Source organism: Colletotrichum siamense (genome assembly GCF_013390195.1).
Source record: "Colletotrichum siamense strain Cg363 chromosome Unknown KSG_Cg363_contig03, whole genome shotgun sequence".
NCBI classification, from domain to species: domain Eukaryota; kingdom Fungi; phylum Ascomycota; class Sordariomycetes; order Glomerellales; family Glomerellaceae; genus Colletotrichum; species Colletotrichum siamense.
Window position 1 is genome coordinate 2,351,992 of NW_023501016.1, and position 18,163 is coordinate 2,370,154.

Genomic DNA, 18,163 nt, shown 5'->3' on the forward strand with positions numbered 1-18,163 from the left:
ATCAAATGTCAGTCAGCTGTGCAGACCGCGGTTTTTCACTGTTGCTTAGTCAATGTCACAGAGTTGACAGCTCGAAACCCAAAGTTCAATGCTTCAGTCATGTTCGCAATGTTTGCTGCTGCTTTAAAACCCGCCCAATGCATCCCTTCTCTTTCCGTAGACAGTAACACATCAAAGAACCATGTAGTCCCCAAAACTCTAAGGGACCCAAGAACGCACGACCAAACGACTCCGCCCAAATCAAACACCTGATCCGTTCCCGCCTGGCTCTCCGAACGACCAACGGCCATGCTTCCGTGACGCGACAAAGAAAGCTTCGTACAGCCTTACACTATCCCAATACCCATTCCCGATCCGCCATGCTAGGATACCTTCTGAACATATAGCGCCTTGCGGTCTGCGTACAACAACTAGTTGCCACCGTTGGCCGCCCCGGACGCATCCCCAAGCCTCTCCCGTTGAACCATGACGCGCTGATTGCAAATGTCGATAAACATCTCGAATCGCCCAATGATCTGCTCCTTCTCCTCCAGCGTCTTCTTCAGCTCATCAATCTCCTTTTGTTTGTCCTCCTTGTACTTGTCGAAGTCTTCCTTCGTCTTGGCGAGCTCCTTTCGTAGGTCTGCCCGGATGCGTTCCTCCGCCGTTGGGTGAGGCTTGCTGTAGATGGCTGGTCGGTTCTCAGCTAGCCCCGTCGCCACCTTTTGAGGATTCCTATTGATCGCCGCTCGTGCGTTGTAGATATCGCGAGGAAGTAGAGGAACGTGTGGGTTTTCGTTTTGCAATATTTCCAGTGTCTCGTTAACACTAACCCCTGTCGAAGAGTCAGCGACTGCTCTTTCGCGCGTTGTTGACTTCGCCGGCTCACCATTTTCCTTGAGCGCTTTGACGGCGGCAACCATCTTGCTGTCCAGCTTGCGAGCGGCCGGGTGGAGGAGGGGGCTCTCGCTCGGACCATGGTTGTGCTGCAGATGCTGAGGATCTGGACGGTATCGGATCGTCCACTGAGTTCGCTGCTCAATAGCAAAGAAGCCAAACTGGCAGTCGCATTTTCGGGAAGACGTCTTGCGCTTGCGGAACTCGGGGCTGACGCGACTGGGGGGCTTGCCCGCCCTGTCGCATACGAACAACACCTTCTTCAGACCAGGAACCGTCTTCTTTGAACGACCAATAACAATCGCGTACCCAACAGAGGTGCAGTAAGCAAGCACACTCTTGTGGACCGCCTCCAACGTCGGGTAGCTACCTCCCTCTGGGGGAGCAGACATCATCTCGCCCATTGGCTGTCTAGGCACGAACGGGGCGCCATCAATCATCTTAGGCTCAAGCGAGTCACCATCTTCAGCGAGGGTTTCCACCTCCATGCTGTCTCCATGGTGTTCGCTGGCCTGAGCCGGGGTCTCAGGCCGGGGTTGGGCAGGCTGTTGCACCTGCTGCACCTGTTGGACCTGAGGAACTTGCGGCACTTGCTGAGCCTGCTGCTGGACCTGCTGCGGAACCTGTTGCTGTATCTGCTGAGCCTGCGGGACTTGCTGCACGGCAGGCTTTGGCGTCGGTTGCTGAGGCTGCTGTTGCTGTTGGGGTATGATCGGCTCGCTCTTAATTTGCTGCTGGTTCAGGTTTTGCTGCTGCTGGTTGAGGCTGTGTTGTTGGCTCAACTTTTGCTGCTGGCTCAGGCTTTGCTGTTGGCTCAGACTCTGCTGCTGTTGTTGATGTTGCTGCTGCTGCTGGGCAAGGCTCTGCTGTTGTTGTTGGCTCAACGTCTGTTGCTGGTTGAGGCTCTGTTGGCCGAGGCTTTGCTGGGCGAGACTCTGTTGGCTCAACCCTTGCTGGCTCAAGCTCTGCTGGCCAAGGCTCTGCTGACCCAGGTTTTGCTGCTGGTGCTGCTGCTGCTGTTGATGGTGTTGCTGTTGGTGTTGCTGATGTTGTTGGTGCTGCTGGTGCTGTTGAGGTTGCTGGTGCTGTTGGTGCTGCTGCTGATGCTGCTGCTGGTGCTGCTGGTGTTGTTGGTGCTGCTGTTGCTGCTGCTGACCAAGCCCTTGCTGCTGGCCGAGTCCTTGATGCTGCCCCAGGCCTTGTTGTTGTCCCAGGCCTTGCTGTTGACCGAGGCCATGTTGACCGAGGCCTTGCTGATGGCCCAGGCCCTGCTGCTGGCCAAGTCCTTGTTGTTGACCGAGTCCTTGTTGTCCCCCTAGGCCCTGTTGCTGCCCCAAGACGTGTTGTTGGCTCAGGCTCTGCTGGTGGCCGAGGTTTTGTTGTCCTCCCAAGGGAAGGAACATGGAGGGCGCGCTCTGTTGAGGCATCTGCTGCCGCGAGGGAGGACCCCTCTGGCGTCCGAGGGTGGCGGCATTGGGGACGTGGCTCGGGGGACGCGAGGTACCGTTAACGTTGCCATTGACGGGCGTCTGGGTCTGGAAGAGATGGTGAGGGTATTGAGCCTGGGTAGGCTGCTGAGGCGTGTAAGCCTGTTGTTGGTAAGGAGACGCGTTGTGCGGGCCGGGTGATGGTTTGTTTGCCGGGTTCGCGTGTAGAGGAGGGAAGCCTCCAGGACCGCCGTGACTGCGTCGAATGCCTGGCTGAGGAAAGGCGAGGCCCGGATGGCTGTTGGGACCCGACTGCCCCAGGCTCGACATTCTGTCGAGAGGAGCGTCTCCGGTTCAGAGAGAGGATCGGAGGGCTCGAGAAGGGCAAAAAAAAAAAAAGGAAGGAAGAGGAGGATGAAGCGTTTTTTGTGTGTGAGGGTGAAGGCGAGGCGAGGCGAGGCGAGGCGAGGCGAGGGCGAGGGCGAGAGGAGCGAGTCGCCCGCCTTGGGCCTTGCGAGAAGAAGCGTTCAGACGTCGGGCTCGGTGGTGAGAATCGACTCGAAGTCGAGGACGGGATCGGTGTGGACGTCGGCGAGGATCCTCTCAGAATGACAGAGCCTCCGCTATCGTAACCCGAATCCCAGAGATGCGAGAAAGGATGCAACAAACGAACCCTTGGATGTGGTCTGGGGGTGTCGATAATGGGGGGAGGGAGAGGCGTGGAGTGTGTGTGGGTTCTGGGAGGTGTGCACAGAAAAGAAGGGGGAGAGCAAACATGCGAGGTGAAGGGTGGTGTGCGAGAAAGAGAGGGCGGCGGACATGGAAGAGACCTGGGCGGGAGGGGGGGAAGGGGGACTGGGACGTGGACGTGGACGTGGACGTGGGCGAGGACCAGCAGGAGGGCGAGAAAGAGACGGAGAGTCAGGGCGAGGGCTACGGTAAGGTAGAGACGAGCGAGACTCGAGCCGGGTCACTTCAGACTTTCACAGAGAGGGGGGAGGGGGACACTAGCCCAATACACCCAATACACAACCGCCTAGCCTGCTGAGCCAGCCGGGAAAGGGAGAGTGCACGGGGGATTGGCAAGTGCCAGACGCTGCCAAACGTGCCAGAAGGGGGGAAAGGCAAGCCTAAGGCTGCCTGTCGTCGACGAAAGCTCAAAGGGAGATTTTTTCTGTGGCGCGGGCCTTTTCTTCCCTTGGGCCCGTCCGAGGTTACTGGGCTGCTGCTACCTACGCTTGCGCTGGCCGGCTTCCTCTCTTATTTTTTTTTTCCCACGCAAAAAGGGGCGGGGACACTGCACGGTGCTGACCGGGACTGTGACAGTGTGACTGGAGGATGGGACTCGAACGAAACCCCACCTTTTCATCCTCAGAGGTCCACCCAGCCAATGAGAAGACTGGTCGGGACAGCCAGCTGGCGTATTGAGACTGGAAACCGCACGTGATCTTGGTTTCTGGAGCGAAAAGTGATGTCACCGGCCCCATTGTTGACCGCCCCAGCCCGGTCAGGTCGAGGTCCCGGTCCAGTCGTGCTGCTTGTGTTCTATCTTTAAACCGCGTCCCCCGATTAGTCCGGTCACGCGAGAGAGCGGGAAAAAATAAATAAATAAAAACACAACACAGAGAAGCAACGTGTTTCGCTTGCAACGAGTACGAGGCAGAATTTCTCATCCGACCGGGCGGACGATTGCCCGTGGGAAATGCAGTCATCACGAGAGGACAGAAAAAAAAAAAAAAAAAAAAGTGCATGCCGTTGGGACCTGGACACCCTCAATTTAATTGACAGCAGCAGCTAACAATGTGATTGATTGATTTGACTGATGTCGCCCACCTCCCGGACAGAGGCGTGTACGTTGAAAAAGAATCAAAGATTGATCACGGTCGAAGCCGACGGGAGTCGCTGCACGGCTTTTTGGTGGTGCCGTGTGGTGGTGCTGCTGCCATGCTAGGTAGGTGATGCCGCTGAAAGTCTGGAGCGCAGGAGTGAGAATAGAAAAAAAGAAGGCAGGGCACCAGTATGCAAAATCGACGGGAGGTGTCCCGCCCACAAGAGAGAACCAGCAGCACCCAGCACCCAGCACGCCGTTCGTTCAGTTCGGGGGAGGTGATGGGAGGTGAGGTGAGCTTAGGTTGCGCTTGTACCACCTCTTGCAGGTACCAGCCCAGGCACCCAGGACCCCTTCTCGAGGGAACACGCCCCCTCCAACACCTCGGTGCTGGCTCTCTCTTCCCGTCCACCTTGCTGTCTGCTCAACCTTCAGGTCCCTTTAAACCCTGAATGGCACGCGCAGGATAAACTGCAAGAATAAAAAGGATGAAAAAAACGAGTCAATTCATTGGAGATCTGTGTATCCTCTCCACAAGACGCGCAGCGCAGTTCGACTGCAGCCAGAACCACCATCCCAAAGACGATCTGCACCCACCTACCTTACCAAGGTTGGTATCTCACAGCTCTCAAGGCGCCTCCTGAGTTCGCAGGACTTCCACATCTTCTCAGTGCCAACGACACCGTCCGGGCAGCGAAGCGTCGGCTCGCTACAGCACCAAGCTCCCCCTGGAAGCCCGCAAATCAGCCCTACATTTGCCCCCGGGCCCTGCAAAACCGAACCAGCCGGCTGAGGTGGTTTGTCTGTGCTTCACGGGTGCTTTTTTAGTGGAGTTTCCGCTACAGGGTCCCATCCCTGCCCCCTCATCCGTCTTCACCGAGCACACCGAAATCTTGGCCAAATTTCAACCTTTTTTTTTCGTTCTATGATATTCATGTCATAGATGTTCTCATTAGATTGTGTGCAGCACGGCTGCTTCATACAGCCCGGCCACCTCGTATTACGGCATATCATCAGTCATCTGTCTCAAGGGTATATAGTACAATAGGCCAGCCTGTTGGTCTGACCCAGGTAGAATAAGTTTTGCTGTTTCTTCTCGGTGGCTTCGAACGCCCCGGTAGCCAAAATGGTATCTTTGTGCGCCATAATCCGATCCCGTCATCTATCGAAAAACTCAAAAAATCTGTCAAATCCGTAAGTGTTGTGACGTTCAGTCACTTGTCTTCTTCCTCTTGCTAGGTCTCCGCACGCTGGTGTCTCCTTCGACAAAGTGACCTTTATCCTGCTGGTGCTGCTTCAAGTTGTCCGGACGATTCTTGTACTGGCTCGTGCAGCCCGGGTACGGACAGCGGTAGATCTTCGGTGGTGCCGCCGAGTGTTGCAGCTTCTTGTGCTTCGCCATACTGCCTTTAAACCACTGCGGGTCACCCTTGGGCCGATACCCGCAGATCTCGCAGCAGTCATTCGCCTGCACTTCACCTTTTGAGCTTGAGCTGGCCTTTGCAGTCTGGGCAGACCCAGGCGAGTTATCTGCTGTCTTGTTTCCAGTCGTTGTGAGTGGTTGCAGAATGTCCAGCGCTGGGTCCTCGCCGCTGTCGTAGAAAGCCGTCAACGGGTCCGACAGTGTGGCGGCGTCCATCGAAACTTGAACATTGGGGATTCCGAAGTCATCGGGAACCATGAAGTCACCCAAGGATCCATCCAGGTCATTCGTCATGTTCCTGATGAACTCATCAAGGTTACCATCTGTTGCTGCCTGAGAGGAATCATGCACAGGTTTCGTAGACGCCTGCTTCTCGCAAAGACCACAGATGATGCTCCTCATTAGTTCGATGCCGTGAGCGTGATATTTCGACCGTGCTGCGTATCCCGGGATCGGCTGTGAGTAAAGAGCACCGAAGCGCTCTCTAACTTCAGGAACGTAGTTGTCGAAGTATTCTTGCACCGACATGCAACCCTAAGATGGGAGTCAGCAAAGTTCTTCACGCATTAGGATCTCCTTGGCAATAACTCACTTTTCCAACCTGCATGAGCTCCAACTCCGCTCTCCTGACGGTTCGAACGCTTCCTCCACTAATGCGCTTCTGAAGACGCTGCATCTTCGACTCAAGCCTGCGTGCATGGGGGAATTCTTGGCAAAGCATGCGAGCAACGGCGTTGACCGTAATCGTGAAGGCCGGGTTTGCTGGTGTGGCGTCATCCTCGAGGTGCTTGCTCCATAGTGTCGAGGCCAGCACCTCCTTGGATTCTGGAACGTTACTCGGCAAAGCTGTAACCTCCAGTTCTAGAGTAGACATTAGCATCAGCAAGACCTCGCAAGGGAATAAAAGTCACCTACCGTCAAGGAAGAATTGCGCTATCTCGAGGAAACTGTCTTGCCCAAACTGGAATCTGTGGGGAGATACTCGGCCTTTGCCCTTGAGACTCGACGACCTGGACACTGATCCTTGATAACGCTCCAGTAGCAGCTCGTCCAGTTCAGTGGTCGATAAGTCCAGGGGATGCCATATCTCCGTCGCTACCTCGAGGTATGCCTCACGGTCTCCTGGGCGGAATATGTTGCTATAGAGATGTGCTTGCACGAATAGCTGTTTTGACCTATTCTGAGCGTCGTCTTCATGAACAATGAGAGAAAGCGAATATGTGACGTGAACAAAGCACAAGGCTTCGATCGTCGATGCAGGTTGCCCGCCCTCGAGGATTCTCTTTAGACATGTGAGCCCGATGTCGGCAACCCTTTGTGGCGAAAGCGATTGCAAGTCTCTCACGAGGTGGTTGTGTGAGAGACACTGCAGTTTCTCCATCGATGAACTGACGTGGGCCTTGAGGAGCTCCCAAGCAGATCCGACAAGCGAGTTGGCATCTACAGAGTAGGCACGGCCGAGGACTTCTGCTTCCATCTCGGTGGCCAGCATCTCTTCTGCCTGTTCAACAGCGGTGGGGATGCTACTCTCCGTCTCCGGTGCCGACGCATTCGGTGCCTCGGTAAGGGGGAACTGCTGGTTGTAGGCGATGTCGTCTGGGAGCGTCTGAGGGAGCATGATATCCTCCGCTGGTAACTCCTGGATGAGCGTATGGAGCTGCAGGTCGTAGTTGGTGTAGCGAGATGCGTTGGAGTATTGGCTTGCATTGGAGCAACCTCGGGAGAGATTTCCGCCAGGGCTTATGCTGTCCGACGTGGGCGACGTGAGGCTGGTTTCGGCATGTGTCCAAGCTCCGCTGAAGGCAGAAGCAGGAGATACAAGGTAGCTGGCAGTACTATCGGTGCTTGCATTCGATCTGAGTGAAGCACTGGGAGATAGATTCTTCGTCCGCGTGGTCGGCTTGTGCTGCTTTCGATATTGCGATAGGCCATGAGTATGTACCGACAACGATGGCCTGTCAACCCGGCCCATGTCAGTCATGTCAACGCCATTCTGCAGACCCCATTCAAAATTAAGGTCTGGCAAAGCAGGCATTGACTGTTGCGTTGGAACAGAGCCTGTCGCGAACGGGTTGGAAGGCTTTTGATCGAAGGTGCTGCCTGGAGCGAAGGCGGTAGAGGGCATGGGCAGCGGTATCTCCGTCGAGTCGATCTCCAAGATCTCTGATGAGGAAGACAGCTCGACCTCTTGGGGCTGAACAAGAATCGAGTCGTAGCTAGGCGGAGGTAGGATGATAACGTCATCCATATCGAGGTCCGGGACATCCTGTTGCGGTCTCGACTTCTGACCCAACGAGGAGAAGAAGTTCTTAGCTACGGACATGATGCGGCGCCTCTTGCCCGGGTGGCCTAGACAGCGTTTGCATTTACCGTCGGTGAACTTCTCGGTCCTGTCGCATTCATAGCACCAATACTCGCCGGTGGAGAGCTGCTCGCATGTGTACAGGTGCCTAAGCATGAGCTCGTGGTTCGGGAAGCGCTTCCGGCAACGCAAGAGAGGACATTCGAGGCGGTCAGCCTGCGTCATTTTCTGGCATGTGTTGCGCTGGACGGCAGCCCAGACGATGAAGCGATGAAGAGCACATTGATCTGGAGACACGGTACGGGTCCTGTGAGGATGTTCAGCTCAAGGCCGGCATGGTCAAGATGAAAAGGGCGACGTGGGAGATGAGATAGGTCCGGACCAAACAGACAAACAAGCAAAAAGGAAACAGCCAGCAAACTTACACACACGATGGAGCTGCAGTGGAATCTATGGACGAACGAGTGGACGAGGACGAAGACGAAGTCAAACTCGTGGAGCATGAGTCTCGTCGTGATCGGCCGCGGGTGAGAGATAGGCGGGAGGTGGTGAGGGCGCGTAGGGCTGAAGGACTGTGGTTCAGCGAACGGCGGTCATCCCCGAAGGGCAGCAGAGACGTCTTGGACTCCATGGCTTCCCGCTGTCCTCCAACAGACCTGCGAACTCAATCCCAGAGTACAACGGGGAGGGGCGTTATGGATGAGCGGGAGAATGACGGTCAGCGATGGGACGGCCAGGTGAAGAGCAATCCGCCACCCATTTTTGATTTATTTTGACCTTGAGGGTTGGGTGGATTGAAGCGTGTAAGAGCGAGGTGACAATGGAAACAAGAGGCGGACGGTCCTAGAATTCACCTAGGACTTGGGTTGGTAGCATCCCTAGGACTTGCGCTGCGGGTCGGGACTGGACGACGACTGGCTGGAAAGGGTGGAAAGGGTGGCCTCCCGTGCCTTCCTTCCCCGGCAGATGCTCTGTGCTGTGGGGAGGGGTTTTGTGGTTGGAGGTCACTGGAGAGCAGGAACGTGTGGAGAAGGTACCTGCCCTGAAGTGAGTGCACCTCAGTCGCTGTGAGGTAGTCCTCCAAGGTGGGAGGTATGTAAGCAGCAGGGATGGCCGCCTTCGTCCGCCGCGACTGACTGCACTTTCTACGCAAAAACAAGGCGCAGTCATCCACGGAGGACTGGACGGCAACGACAACGGGTGGACGTTCCGAGGACTCACTCAGTCAGCCCACATCCAAGTGAGATTTGGGTGGTCTCTGCTAGCGAGATACCTCTGGCTTCTGGTGTCGGCTGCGTCTGAAGCATTGTCTTTCATGAAGGGCAATCAACCGCCGACCTTACCTCGGCAGCCCTCGACAATCAATGCTCTGATTTTCAACAACCACAAAAGAGCAATCGAAAAGCAATCAAGACGCAAGTCATCGTCGAAACCGCAATCAACAATAACACTCGCTGCACAACGCGACCGCTCGGTCCAGTCAGGTAGGACTGACTGCCTCTTCAGCAGTCCGAGACGCAAGTCTCGCAATACCCCGGGCAGCTTGCAGACTCCTGCGCAGCCACGCATCCAATCACGCCAACGCTTGCCGAGGCAGCAAGGCACACAGCCAATCCGCCTGACCCCGTTCAGCTGGCATCTGAGAGTTTCTGATGGATGACTGGACGGCGAGCCGCCACTTGGGCGGAATGCAGAGAGAGCCTCAAGAAACCTGCCGCCATGCGGACGGACGTTGAGCTGTTTGACGCGAAAAGACTCGACCAAGAGAGACGCACAGCAGAGCATCATACATTATTGGCGAGGAACCGACCGAATTCCAAGAGGCGCATCCCTAGGACCCCCGGCGCAATGGGAGCAGCCGAGGGCTAACCCAACGTTCCGACTCCGACGCTCAGCGAAGCGGAAAGTCCTGGGCTAAGGACGTACCATGATATAATGTGGCAGCTTGTCTGTGGCTTTGCACAATCTCACGCCGCCCAGCCCTGGCTGAATACGAGCTTCACCGATGCTCAAGTGGTCACCGATGACGATGCGAGAAGTCCTGCAGCCTGCGCCAAAGTGCAACCCAGATTCTCCCCATACTAATCTATGGCTGTCTTCAATCTTGGAAGCAGAACGCTCAACGATGCCGAATCGAGTGATCTACTGTCGGATTAGCAAGATGAATCCCCAAGATCGTCACACTGGTGCCTGTTCTACTTAGATGAAATGCAAGGTTCAGCCTCATTCTCTTTTTCTTTTGTGTTTCCTTTTTTCACAAAAGACGACATGAAAGAAATTTGGCCCAGAGAAGTTGCCCCTCGTCTTAAAAACAGAAAGATGGCCAGCGAGTGGGAAGGTACGAGTGGTGAGCTTGGAAAGAAGGAGCTCGTCAGCATCACACACAGTGTGTCGCTGACGAATGGAGTATGCGCACTGTCGTGAGATGGTCATCGAAAGCGCTCCTCTCTCACGCAACATCCTTTTCAACGTCAGACGATAAGCACTGGAGTAGCCGATCCTTTACCACGGCGAATGTCCAGATATATTGCAGTCGTCAATGAATTCGTCGTTGACTAAACGGGAACTCACTAGCCAGCAACTCCAGGGCAGACCCCTGGGATGATGACCGACATCATGCCGCCTGTCTTCCGATGACATTAGAAGGGACGAGGAATCCAGACTCCAGACGAATGGTTGACGGACTCAATCTTCCGACCTCTACCGAGCGTCTGGGAAGCTATTTGCTAGCGTCATGAAGCCATCACGAGTTCCCGCCGACGGAGCTTCCATTAAATGACGCATTCCAACATTCTACGACGCGGCAGTTGATAACATTCGCTTTCGAGCACACACACTCGTGCGTTCTAGACCATCGCGTTGGACTCACCGCTCGCTCGACACCAACCAGCGTGCATCATTCGCGCCGTCTTAACACTCACCGGCTCCATTTGGTAACACATGGTCATGCGATCGACGCCATCCGAAGCTGCATTCTGTCTGGGCTGTCACCCGAAATCCCCATCAGGCCGACAGAGTGCTTGGGTTAGAGACTATGTGGAAATCCAACTTGTCCTCAGTCTGTTCCGCATCAACTTTGACTCGGGAGAGCAGCAACTCCCGGCCGGCATGCCCGACCAGTCTTGACCCCGCGAATGCGTGCTTCCCATGCCAGCATCAGCCGGCGTCATTGCTCCGTTTCGGATGGGGCCATGGTGGGCATTTCGACGATCTGGTATGGGACCGCGGCTCAGTCGGGACGATGTCGTGTCTTGGAATCCATCCTTCGACATGCATTTTACTTCGTACAAGCAGCGCCGAGAGGACGCCGTTCGGGCTGACAGCCAAAGACGACCGTTGGACGGCGAGCCGATCTCGAGGGGCACGGCGTGCTTGCTGCAACCTCCTTACCCGCTGTTTCAGATATCGGGCGTGTGGGCGGATCGCCGGGGACAACGCCTTTGTGCGCCCATTCATCGCACGTCTAAAGGATTACTCCTGCAGTCTGACACGACCCAATGAGGCGCCTTGAAAGACAACAAAGACGAGACTGGGCGAAGATGCATTGTCGAGTCAAGATGCAACCCTGAAGAGACATCCAACTGCCCGTCCGCGTCAACCACTTGCGGCTATGGCGGCCATGTCAATCAATCTATCGGTCGCCGGCCTGCCTTAGTGCTCGCTTGCTATGCCATATTTGCATGTCGCGAACCAGCTGCTTGGGGCGAATAGAAGCAAACCCAAGGGCACCCAAAACAATCTTGGCTTGGGCTAGGCTGTCTATCAGGGGCTCTTCCGATGCGGGGGTCATGTTTTAGCGGCTTCCAGCATGCAGAAGTCAGTTACAGATTCGCCCACTCGCTGGGTCGCCGTCGGAGGGAGTACGTCAGCAACCTACTATGTAGATGCCAAAACGACATCAACCTCGCACAACCAGCTTAGGCTAAAGCCGACGCAGTTTCAACGACTGGGTCATGATACAACGATATTCAGATAGAAGGCTTGATATGTTTATATTGAGTTTCTAGAGCAGGGGGCTCGCATAGTATGGGCAGACCGCTGTCCAAGGAGTGCTAGGAGGCTCTGATGTATTCATACAGCGTGACTTCCACATCATCGACAACGATGTCCAAGAGTGCTCCAAAGCCAGCCTCTGTTGCGCCACACGCCTCAGAACGAGGACTGCGACACAACTGAAGATTTTTATGTCAGTTGGGTTCCACCGCTATGAGAAGCAAGACCCCAATTTTCCGGTAGTCTGGTACAGCAAATGTGGCATCACGACCTCCATTCATCTGGCAACATCTAAGTTTGGCAGACGCTCCAGTTTGTGAGACTCCAGGGGCAGCATTGACGGCCTCGCCTAACCCTTTGGCGGTTCCCTAGCCTCTTCACGCAACTTGGAACCACCATCTGCCGAGAGGTGACGGACAACAGAACACAATGGGTCTCATCAATGCTCACTCCCTGTATTCGCTTGGTGATTCACGGGCATGCCATGCCTCTTCGGGCCGGGGCGACGTCAAGTCGGTGCTCCCGACAGAATACTCTAGGCGCTCTTTGCCTGTTGGACGAGTCTTTGAACTGGCATGCCCAGCTCTTGGAGCTCAAATTTTACTGCATGCCTGCGTGCCTCCCTAGAAACCGCAGCGTGTGTCTTGGAAAGTCTCGCAGTGATTCTTGTCAACGGGCTGGGCACGCTTGCATCGGTCTTTTGTGTCTCAGGCACCACATCACAACTTACTTATTTTCCCTAGATCCGACTAAGAACTCTATCAGACTGATGGTCGTATCAAATAATGATATCAAGATTGTCAGTCTCCAGTCTTAAAACCAACGAGGTTCACTTGTCTGACGAGAAGCCCAAAGCTCTTGCGAACATCACAAGCTGTTGGTCATGATCTTTGATGTAGCTGTAAGGAATGTGACTCACCAAGGTCATTTCTCCAGCTAGCTTCATTTGCAACATTCCAGCTTTGCAAGATGTTGGGTAATAGACAACAGTAAATCTAAGACAATACCGGGCTACAGCTTTATAGGCGGCCTGTCCCGTCTTTGAGATAGCTCGATCCATCAAGCCTGATGTATTAATCCTTGTACACACACACAAGCTTCACTCAACGGGTCGATTACGATACCCTCGTCGCTCTTTAAGTTGTCTCTCGCGTGTGTCAACGATTTCCAGCAAACCGCAAGATGGTTTGGCCCAAGCAAGCCGCCACCCTGGCCATGGTCGCCCTCCCAGTCGTCGCCCATGCCGCAATCCTCAGGGACATATCCGGCCTCGCAGAACACGGCGACCTGGCCGGCAACGGCGCGCCTCTACCGTCAGTCCCGGCCGCGGGCAACCGCAAGCGACAAGCCTCCGGCGGCTTCTTGGACTCAACCCCGGGCTCCAGCACCACCCCCGCGTGCGAAGAGGCATCCACCTTCAGCCTCAACAACTTTGGCCAGCTCGAGGTCAGCGGACAGGTCATTTCGATGAACCCCGGGACACCATACATCGCTCTCCGACCCATCAGCCCGCAGGGGTCCATCACAATCACTTTCAGCCTCAACAACGGCGCCCTGGCTTGGACCAACGACGCCTTCTTTGGCGGGCAGGCCGGCTTCTGCCAAGATACCACCGGCCAGGTGTTCGCCACGTTCGTCGACCCGGCCGTGGCGTATCCTCCCAACTGTGCGGCCGTGTCACTCGGCCCAATCGTAGGTATGTAATCACAAGTCGCGGCGAAATGATCATCACGCAAACAGTATTGCTAACACGCACACTTTAGCATCAACCTGCGGGGCCGGCGGCTCTACAACAGGCGGCACGACCGCAAGCCCCATCGTGACCTCCCTCGGCAGCACCATAGTCAGCACCGGCACCGACGGCAGCGTCTTCAGCTCAGTCAGCACCTTCGCATCGACGATCTCGGGGCCCATCACGTCGGCCCCGACGGACGCCCCGGCCGTCCCTACGCCGGTAGTCAACGGCACGCTCACGCTCCGCCCAGGCCTGTACGCCGAGGGCAACTTCGTCAACCCCGCTGGCCAGACGTGCAGCGTCGTCACCGAGTCGTGGATATTCGGCGACACGACGCTGCTCCCCCACACGGCCACTACCACAGTCGTCTAGAGCTTGAGTCGGGTCGGATATCGGCCAACTTTATTATAGTGCAGAGATCCATCGGGAAGGGCCTTGGTTAATCCAACAATGACGTGTAGGGGGCGGGTAAGGAGTTGTCGAAACGCATGGTTAATAAACATCGTTAGGAATAAACAGCAACGGTCAAACCGAAAACGTCCTTTCCATGCGGTCCGCCATACCGAGAGGAAAAAACTCACGTGCCCAAGCCGAAGTTGAGATGGGCCAGCTCTATCGCCCGCCCGGAATCCCCGTGACATGTGTGTGTCGTCGTCGTGCAGCCCCAACGACATGCAAGAGAAAAAAGCCTCCCCGTCCCTTCCCTGCCTTTTTTGATATCATCACGTTGCTCTGCATGGCGTGGCGTTGCATCTCGAATAGATAAGAGCCGGCACTTTAGACGCACATATTCACTTAGTGGGGTATCCCGACCTCCCCTCCCCTCCCCCCCCCAACGGACAGAGCGGGCAGTAGAACGTGCAGTTCGCTCTCTCCGCCTCCCTCCCGCCCTACAGCGTCCCCCTTCCGCGCGCGGCCCCGTCCCTTCACACATCATAGCTGCAAGGATGGTGCCGGCGAAGCTTCCTTCTGATCCGTACGGGATAGATGCGAGAACGTTTGCCCCGTCATCAGTCTGGTCTTTTTAAACTCCTTTACCGGGAACAGTCTGTCGTCGTCTTAATTACGGTGAACTCTGTCCCCGCTGCCATCCCCGAAGACTCCGTTATACTTCATTACTTTGACACTCACGCGACTCGGCGGGAAGGATGTCATACCGAGGCAGAATGGACGTTTCCAGAGACGGAAACCATTTCGAAATCGTCGGCGGTGGTGTTAGCCTCCCTAATCGGCGGATACGAAGGGGTCGGACGACATCAGGGCCCAAGCGAGTCGATAGACGGCGGTGATGAATCCTTCTCGCCAAAGAAGACGCAGAACCTTTTTTCCGATTTAAAATTTCTTCCCGCATCGCCCAGCCCGCCCGCTGCACCTTGCCTCACTCGCATCATTGCCCCTTGTCGATATCAGATGTGCGTTTTCTTCATCCCCGTCTCCCGCCGCCGTTGGTGAGTGAAATCCAGCTACGGATTACACAAAACGGCGGTCCGGCCGTAGCAGCCGTGCCAGCCTACCGGGCAGCGTTATTTCGCTATCAGTTCCAAGACATTGCGCCAGCGCCAGGTCCAGCGCCCGTCCCATTATCTCTGCTTCCATCCCACCCTTTTCCCTCTCCCCCAACGGCCGGCGGCGGCGGCGTGGTGCAACCCAACCACCACCGAGACGTTTTGTTCCAAGGAAAAAGTGACGCCAGAGACACAGCATCTTGCAGAATCGACAATCGCGAATAAGCCTTCCCGGCCGATGTCACCCCCGTTTGGTCCATCCTCATCCTCATCCATCCCCTATCGCCCTGTCCGGGAACTCTGATACCAACGATACCACCCTGTCCGTGAGCCAAGGGAAAACAAAACCTGTGTGCATGTGTGCCACCAAGTAGCTCGTCTCCGTATTGGGATATGCATCGTGTATATTGATACCGCGATATTTCGTTTAACCCCGGGTCCGGGGCAGGCAAGACGATGGACGATTACTCCACGAAACCGTCGGCCGTCAAGCACCCTTTACGGAATGGACAAAGGGCCAAAAGGGACCCCATCCCAGTGATCATCAGTCTAAAAGAGACGTCGTCCGCAGGCAGCTAGGGGGGGGGGAGGGGGGTGGTGGTGCAAGGACCAGCAGAACAGACGGACAGAGAGAGACAGAGAAAGAGGCCTGGGCTGGGCCGAGAGTTGCAACTATTTACTTGCTCACCCCATTGGGGGGAGGGGAGCTAACGAGTCACATCCATGATGCATTGGGATCACGTCGCGTTGGATTGGATCCTGACACCGACTGACACTGGACTTTGACAAGGACCCCTCCTCCAGCAACAACACTAGCTCCATCAGAGGACAGAGAGAAAGAGTGAGAGCAGTGAGAGAGAGAGCTCTCTGAGAAAGAACTTGGATGTGGGACCCCACCACACCTCCCATCAACCCCCTTGGCTTTTTCATCCCTTCGGTTCTCCCCCCACCACCCTTCAATCCTGCCAAGACCATCTGGACCCCCGTCGTTGGTTCCCAGACGCCGCCAGAGACGCTCGTCTTGTTTGGGCTTGACAAGCCATGGCGGCGTGAGGACCCACTCACCTGGGAAAATCCCATCAAACATGAAGATGATTGGCACAGGAGAATGCCACCCCCAAGTTCCAACCTGACAACCACGACGACGACGACGACGACGAGACGACGACGCGGATGGCCCGCCTTATCGGAGCTGAGGAACGTCCTCCTGCTGCCATGGAGGGGATCCTTATCAGAAACCTGCAAGACGGCGGGTGCGGATTTTTCGGTCGTGGCCTTGGTGACCGACTGGTCCAGCTCACTCTCTCTCACCCGGCAACCAACGAGCTCGCGCCAGTTCGTTCGAGACTACTCTGTACTATGTATGTACCCTCTGGAGGAGGATGAAGACGTAATATGCCGTGCGTGAAACTATGCGGGTGAGTGTATGTGTGTGCATCTCCATGTATCTCTTGCAAATCCGCCCAACCAGTGGCGTCAACAACAGCAAGAGATAGACAGGAGAATGAGGTCAATCCCGAGGTCACGTCGAGCCAGTCGATCCGATCATGAATGATAGTAGGGTCCTGATATGAGGGGTGGCCCAGAAACACTTTCTCGCCTTAGCCCACACCACATGCATCAAGCCACCGACAACCATCACAGGCAGAACAGAATAGAGAGAGCACGAAGCATCCCGTCCGTCTCTTCTTCCTCTTCTTATCCATCGCTCACATGGCGTTGGCATGGGGCTCGTCCGTCGTCGTCTCCTTAAAGGCAAGACAATCCCATCCCCGGTCCTCCCCCCAAACCCCAAGCACAGGCAAGTCCAGAAAAAGAGAAAAAGAAGAGAGGCCCCCGTCCCAAAAACAGTCTTAGTCTCCGTTTCGACGTTGGTTTGAAGGAGGTTCCCATTCGCACCACCACCACTACCACCACCGGTCGACCGCCTTGCTCATCTTTTTTTTTCCTTTCCCACCCTCACTCCCCCATCTTCTGGTCGTTCCCTGGCCTGGCCTTGACCCTTCCCGTCCCAATCCAGAACGTCCCATCCCATCAACCACCCCCATCCCTCATCCACATCTGCTGCTTCCTCTCTTCCCCCGGACATTTCCAGCCCTGCCTGACCTTGAACCTTGACCTTGCAACTGCTGCCGTCACTGCCAGTGGGAAGGAAAGGTACTTAACCAAAAGTCCACCCACCCTTCAAAAAATTTGCTTTCTTCTGCAGATTTTAGGTCCAACCAAAGCCTTATTTCGTTTTATTACACCTTTTTTTTCACTTCTTTTTCTTCTTACCTTTCCCACTCCCCCCGGAAAGCAACCTGGGCTGGTTCGAGAGAAGATTGAAAAAACGGCAAACACGTTATTTAATCTTCTTCGGTTCCCACTTTGCTTCGTCTTTTCCCCAAGCAAGCCTTCTTGTTTAGACCATCCATCCATCTGCCTGCCTCCCTCCCTTCATCACCCCGGTCCAGCCACTTCGGACGGGTGTCCCGACGACGGCGTGCGCAGGCGATAAGATTTTCTGTCCGTGCAAGTCAGTTCCCAGCAGAAATACCAACCACACACACCACAAAACTCCCCGAGCGAGTCGAAAAAAAAAAAAAAAAAAAAGAACGAGGGAGCCCCCCAACGGACCCCTACCTCACCATACCTTACCTGGTGATAATTAATACCAACCGCATGAACCGCAATACACGAACCAACACCCTTTTTCTTAACCGCCAGCCACCCCCTCAACCAACGAACCAAAGGAATCCAGGAAAGGGGCCTTTTCTTCTTTTCCAACGGCGCATACGCACATAGGGCTATTTAGACGGGACAGTTTCCCTTCTCTCACCCCATTTCTCGATCCATAATCCGGCCCCTCTTACCGTAAACGAAAAGACAAACTACGAGGCCCTCGTCTCAATTCGTCGTCAACGCCGTCCAGAACGCCCACGTCACGAGACCAGCATCCGTCTTTGGATTGGGTTGAATGTTCCGCTCTGCTTAGAACCCAGACGCCGCGCTTATCGTCTGCCGCCAGCTGTCCGCCACCCCGAAGCCCAGCGCGGCACTCCCTTGCACACTGAAGAGCGTCGACCAATAAG

The 18,163-nt window shown here is 55.4% G+C and overlaps 3 protein-coding genes across 3 annotated transcripts; 1 reads left to right on the forward strand and 2 right to left on the reverse strand.

Moving 5' to 3' along the window:
• Window positions 1-410: 410 nt before the first annotated feature.
• CGCS363_v004628 (PKS-NRPS hybrid synthetase) lies at window positions 411-2,633 on the reverse strand (the record flags this gene model as incomplete). The annotated part of the gene is made up of 2 exons (XM_036636477.1): window positions 411-814; window positions 869-2,633. 2 exons carry the CDS (start codon window positions 2,631-2,633, stop codon window positions 411-413), a joined length of 2,169 nt encoding a protein of 722 aa, XP_036497814.1.
• Window positions 2,634-5,341: 2,708 nt separating this feature from the next.
• Window positions 5,342-8,081, reverse strand: CGCS363_v004629 (uncharacterized protein; the record flags this gene model as incomplete). Its single annotated transcript, XM_036636478.1, has 3 exons — window positions 5,342-6,088; window positions 6,147-6,415; window positions 6,470-8,081. 3 exons carry the CDS (start codon window positions 8,079-8,081, stop codon window positions 5,342-5,344), a joined length of 2,628 nt encoding a protein of 875 aa, XP_036497815.1.
• Window positions 8,082-13,031: 4,950 nt separating this feature from the next.
• Window positions 13,032-13,956, forward strand: CGCS363_v004630 (uncharacterized protein; the record flags this gene model as incomplete). Its single annotated transcript, XM_036636479.1, has 2 exons — window positions 13,032-13,545; window positions 13,613-13,956. The coding sequence occupies 2 exons, from the start codon at window positions 13,032-13,034 to the stop codon at window positions 13,954-13,956; spliced, it is 858 nt and encodes a 285-aa protein (XP_036498772.1).
• Between the last annotated feature and the right edge of the window lie 4,207 nt (window positions 13,957-18,163).